This window comes from Nerophis ophidion, linkage group LG17 (genome assembly GCF_033978795.1).
Source record: "Nerophis ophidion isolate RoL-2023_Sa linkage group LG17, RoL_Noph_v1.0, whole genome shotgun sequence".
NCBI classification, from domain to species: Eukaryota; Metazoa; Chordata; class Actinopteri; order Syngnathiformes; family Syngnathidae; genus Nerophis; species Nerophis ophidion.
In genome coordinates this window covers 44,880,502-44,886,501 of record NC_084627.1, presented here as the reverse complement: position 1 = coordinate 44,886,501, position 6,000 = coordinate 44,880,502, and the positions used below count along the sequence as shown (strand labels likewise).

The window sequence follows — 6,000 nt, the reverse complement described above, 5'->3', positions numbered from 1 at the left end:
TTGCTGAAAGGATTTAGTAGAGAACATCGAAGATAAAGTCCGCAACTTTTGGTGCTGATAAAAAAGCCTTGCCTGTACCGGAAGTAGCAGACGATGTGCGCGTGACGTCACGGGTTGTGTAGCGCCTCACATCTGAACATTGTTTACAATCATGGCCACCAGCAGCGAGAGCGATTCGGACCGAGAAAGCGACGATTTCCCCATTAATTTGAGCGAGGATGAAAGATTCGTGGATGAGGAAAGTGAGAGTGAAGGACTAGAAAAAAAAAAGAAAGGACAAGAGGGCAGTGGGAGCGATTCAGATAGGGAAGATACTGTGAGAGGCGCTGTGGCAGACGTGGGGGTGGCAGGACCACTCGGCCAGGCCCAACCGCAACAAGGGGTAGAGCCATACCGATTTGGATCTGACGCTGATGGTGACAGTCAGGAGGACGCTGCGGATATTGATGCTGGAGTAGCACATGACATAGATCGCCTTCAGAATACAAAATGGTAAAATGTTTTTTTTTTACTAATACACATAATACACTGTACTTTGTGTGTGTGGTCCAATCCAACCGTGTTCGCTTGACATCACTGTTCCATAGTAAAGCTTGACTGTCATCTTATGGGAATGAAAACAATGAAACACCAGCTGTGTTTGTGTTGCTAAAGCCGGCCGCAATACGCCGCTTCCCACCTACATCTTTCTTCTTTGATGTCTCCATTGTTCATTGACTAAATTGATAAAGATTCAGCAACGCAGATGTCCAGAATACTGTGGAATTTTGTGATGAAAACAGACGACTTAGTAGCTGGAAACGATGCTGGAACAAAATGTCCTCTACAATCCGTGACGTCACGCGCACGCGTCATCATACCGAGACATTTCAGCGGGATATTTCGGCGCGAAATTTAAGATTGCAATTAAAGGGGAACATTATCACCAGACCTATGTAAGCGTCAATATATACCTTGATGGTGCAGAAAAAAGACCATATATTTTTTTAACCGGTTTCAGAACTCTAAATGGGTGAATTTTGGCGAATTAAACGCCTTTCTGTCTATCGCGCTGGAGGCGATGACGTCAGAATGTGACGTCGCCGAGGTAACACAGCCGCCATTTTCATTTTCAACACATTACAAACAGCGGGTCTCAGCTCTGTTATTTTCCGTTTTTTCGACTATTTTTTGGAACCTTGGAGACATCATGCCTCGACGGTGTGTTGTCGGAGGGTGTAACAACACTAACAGGGAGGGATTCAAGTTGCACCACTGGCCCGAAGATGCGAAAGTGGCAAGAAATCTGCCGCCAGACCCCCATTGAATGTACTGTAGTGTCTTCACATTTGACCGGCGATGACAGACATGGCACAGAGATGTATGGATAACCTGCAGATGCATTTGCAACGATAAAGTCAACAAAATCACAAAGGTGAGTTTTGTTGATTTGACTAACAGCTAATCGATGCTAACATGCTACGCTAATCGGTGCTAACATGCTATTTACCGGCGGTGCTAAAGCAGACATGGCACAGAGATGTATGGATAACCTGTAGATGCATTTGCAACTATATTACGTTTCCTTCCACCCACTTTTAATGCGAAAAAACACTTCCCAATCAAAGGATTTAAGTTGCTCCAGTGTCACAAGATGCGAAAGTCCTGATCGTTTGGTCCGCACATTTTACCGGCGATGCTAACGCAGCTATTCAGCCATGCTATGGCTATGAATAGCGTCAATAGCTATTCCCTCAATAACTTCAGTTTCTTCTTCAATATTTTCAAACTCCAACCATCTGTTTCAATACATGCGTAATCTGTTGAATCGCTGAAATCCGAGTTTGAATCCGAGCTAATGTCGCTATGTGGTATTTCCATTGTTTGTTTACATTGGCAGCACTGTGTGACGTCACAGGGAGATGGCCAGTGTCTTCGCAGAGAGCCGAAAATAAGGCACTTCAAAGCTTTATTTAGGGATATTCCGAGACCGGTAAAATTTTGAAAAAAACTTCAAAAAATACAACAAGCTACTGTGAACTGATTTTTATTGTTTTTAACCCTTTTGTAAACTAAATGTGTTGCAATGTTAAGACTTCATCATTGGTATATAAACTATCAGACTGCGTGGTCGGTAGTAGTGGGTTTCAGTAGGTCTTTAAAATCAATGACCGCGAACCAAGACAGACACGTAAAAGTCAAGTGGAGATCTTGGGGTGGTTTATTGGTACCCATTATACGGAGCATGCACCATCGGAGTTCAGCAGTTGGTGTTAAGAGAGGAAATCCTCGAATCCGTCAATTCTGGAAACCTTAGTCTGTACATTTTCCTCTCAGTCTCATGGTGTTTGCAATGTCTTTGCACAGCTGAGAAACCCATCGGACAAGTTCATCTACGCCACGGTGAAGCAGAGCTCCGTGGACATCTACTTCCGGCGGCAGGTGGAGCTTAGTACCATGTACCGCCACATGGAGAAGCACAACTATGAGAGTGCCGCCGAGGCCATCCAGGCAGTGCGTGACAAGTGAGTCTCGGCCAGGCCGCGCCGACCGCATCGAGTCGGCCGGCCGCTCAGCCTGTCAAGCACAAAGTCAGTGCCTCCCCGGTCAGGTCAGGTGGAGTTGGGACTGGGGGAGCAGGGGGGCGGGGAGGACCTATGGACCAGTGGATCAGGTGGAAGCTGCAAGACTTTACTGTAGCACCTCCGCCTGATCCAGGCCCATTGTCACGTTCAGACCGGGGAAAGGGGGCGGGACGAGCACGCTGGTAAGAGTGTGAGGTACAGCTAACGATGAGTGAAGGAGCACCCTTTTACAGGTTGCACCCGGGGCGAAGATCTATGAGAGTCCAATGGGGGAGTCGCCCTCACCCATCTGGCATGTCGGTACCTGGTAAACGCTGAATGACGAAAAAGATGTGGTGTGTGAGAAAGAGAGAGAGAGAAAGGGAGCGGGTGTCCGACAATAAATGTGTATGTAGATCATTGTACTGTTGCACCGTAACCCCCTCCTTCCACTCCTCCCTACCTTCCTCCTTCCCCCTACCTACCTCCTCCTACCCTCCTTCCCCCTCCCCCCCACAGCAAGCTGCATGCTTTCATCTGGGACTCTGCGGTGCTGGAGTTTGAAGCCTCGCAGAAGTGCGACCTGGTGACCACGGGAGAGCTGTTTTTCCGCTCGGGCTTTGGCATAGGCATGCGCAAGGACAGCCCCTGGAAACAGAATGTGTCCCTGGCCATTCTCAGGTCTGTCCCAGCCGAAGGTGCATTACCTGTCTTAACGTTTTTGATTTAGTTTGTTCCTTACCTATGATTTCCATGGTCGCCGTTGACCATTGTTTTCAGCCATCGCCTTTGTGTCACATCTCAGTCTTTAGCTCCCCCCCTGCCTCACTGTCTGTCTTCGTCTTGTCGTCTGTCCCATTGGTAGTAGCGACTCCAGGAGTCCCGACATCCCGAGCATTAACTTTGTCAACTCTCTCCCCACCACCCTTGACCTCTTGCAGTTCTCATGAGAACGGCTTCATGGAAGACCTAGATAAAACCTGGGTGAGATACCAGGAGTGTGACTCACGGAGCAATGCCCCAGCCACACTCACCTTTGAAAACATGGCAGGTATGGTCCTTAAGACGTAGACAAAGCGTTAAAAGTGATTGGACAAAAACTGCAGTGATAAGGTACTGTAGCCCTTTTTTGTCCAATACCTTTGTTTTAGTGTGGGCGCTATGTACTGTACAGTATCTCGTGCTGTGACTCTGTGGTCGCTCGTTAGTCGTGTGTCGTACGGAGGCGGTGTGCGGCCCACTGAGCGTAGTTCAGGCTCAGTGCGAGTGCGATGTGCGGTTCCGAGACCAGCAGCTCAGACTTTCTTTGCTCTCTCTTCTCTGGCTCTATATCGACAGGGGTCTTCATGCTGGTGGCTGGAGGCATAGCAGCCGGGATCTTCCTCATCTTCATCGAAATAGCCTATAAGCGACATAAAGACGCCCGCAGGAAGCAGATGCAGCTCGCCTTTGCGGCCGTTAATGTTTGGAGGAAGAACCTGCAGGTAAGAGCCTCTTCCTCTGCCTCCCCACAACCAGGGCGAACGGGACCGATCTGCAAAAACTTCTAAAACCGTGTGCAGAATGGGAGAATCTGTGGTATCCCATAAATCTGCAGCAGAATATCCAAAGGACAAAACATTTTTAAGTCATCCCCTGCCAAATGATTGGCTAATAGTCCTTGTAACCCGTAGACCAAGACTGACTTAACATCCTGAACCAATATTTTCTAAAGTTCTGCAATGGCGCATCCTATTTTGATAAAGTCTGGTGATGCAAACATAAAAACAGAAAGTAAACGTAAGCACTGTTAGTTTCTGTGTTTTAATGATATCATTGATTTCCTGCTGTGGGGCAACACAAACATAATCAATGACCTGGTTCTATCACAGACCTTTGACTGTTGTATCAATACATCTAGCTGATTCATGCTGTGCCGCCATGCACGCGATATTGTAGATCCTCCTGATAACCATAAAAAAAATGTCCACTGCAGAGTATGCTAGTTCTCAGGATAAATATGGCGACTAATTTCGAAAACTTAAAAAACGTGTTTGTTGTGCACTTAAAGGGGAACATTATCACAATTTCAAAAGGGTTAAAAACAATAAAAAATCAGTTCCCAGTGGCTTGTTGTATTTTTGGAAGTTTTTTTAAAAATTTTACCGGTCTCGGAATATCCCTAAATAAAGCTTTAAAGTGCCTTATTTTCGCTCTCTGCGAAGACACTGGCCATTTCCCTGTGACGTCACACAGTGCTGCCAATGTAAACAAACAATGGGAATACCACAGCAAGATATAGCGACATTAGCTTGGATTCAAACTCGGATTTCAGCGACTTAAGCGATTCAACAGATTACGCATGTATTGAAACAGGTGGTTGGAGTATGAAAGTATTGAAGAAGAAACTGAAGCTATTGAGCGAATAGCTATTGACGCTATTCATAGCCATAGCATGGCCGAATAGCTGCGTTAGCATCGCCGGTAAAATGTGCGGACCAAACGATCAGGACTTTCGCATCTTTTGACACTGGAGCAACTTAAATCCGTCGATTGGTAAGTGTTTGTTTCGCATTAAATGTGGGTGGAAGGAAACATAATATAGTTGCAAATGCATCTACAGGTTATCCATACATCTCTGTGCCATGTCTGCTTTAGCACCGCCGGTAAATAGCATGTTAGCATCGATTAGCGTAGCATGTTAGCATCGATTAGCTGGCAGTCAACATCAACAAAACTCACCTTTGTGATTTCGTTGACTATTGTTGCAAATGCATCTGCAGGTTATCGATACATATCTGTGCCATGTCTGCCTTCGCACCGCCGGTAAAATGTGGAGACACTCTGGCACATTCAACGGGGGTCTGGCGGCAGACACTTTTGCATCTTCGGGCCGGTGGTGCAACTGAATCCCTCCCTGTTAGTGTTGTTACACCCTCCGACAACACACCGTCGAGGCATGATGTCTCCAAGGTTCCAAAAAATAGTCAAAAAAAACGGAAAATAACAGAGCTGAGACCCGGTGTTTGTAATGTGTTGAAAATGAAAATGGTGGGTGTGTTACCTCGGCGACGTCACATTCTGACGTCATCCCCTCCGGCGCGATAAACAGAAATTCACCCATTTAGAGTTTGGAAATCGGTTAAAAAAATAGATGGTCTTTTTTCTGCACCATCAAGGTATATATTGACGCTTACATAGGTCTGGTGATAATGTTCCCCTTTAGGGATGAGTACATTTCAGATTTGAATCGATACGGTATGTGGGAATCGGTCCACTGCACCAATTTTCGGTTATTCTGCGTGTTTTTATTTGTTAATAAAAGCGTATGTTAAAAATATAAATTACGTTTATTTACCGTATTTTTCGGACTATAAGGCGCACTTAAAATACTTTCATTTTCTCAAAAATCGACCCGGTGCGCCTAATGTACGGAATCATTCTGATCGTGCTTACCGACCTCGAATCGATTTAATTT

The 6,000-nt window shown here is 46.0% G+C and overlaps 1 protein-coding gene across 8 annotated transcripts in view; it reads left to right on the top strand.

The window, feature by feature from the left end:
* The window catches only part of grin1a (glutamate receptor, ionotropic, N-methyl D-aspartate 1a), a 127,941-nt gene that overhangs the window by 85,669 nt on the left and 36,272 nt on the right, over positions 1-6,000 (top strand). For all 8 annotated transcript variants that reach the window (XM_061877034.1, XM_061877033.1, XM_061877032.1 and 5 more), the window contains 4 exons: positions 2,347-2,504; positions 3,063-3,224; positions 3,485-3,594; positions 3,882-4,027. In XM_061877034.1, coding sequence (XP_061733018.1) covers positions 2,347-2,504; positions 3,063-3,224; positions 3,485-3,594; positions 3,882-4,027 — 576 coding nt within the window. The remainder of the gene's footprint in view (positions 1-2,346; positions 2,505-3,062; positions 3,225-3,484; positions 3,595-3,881; positions 4,028-6,000) is intronic.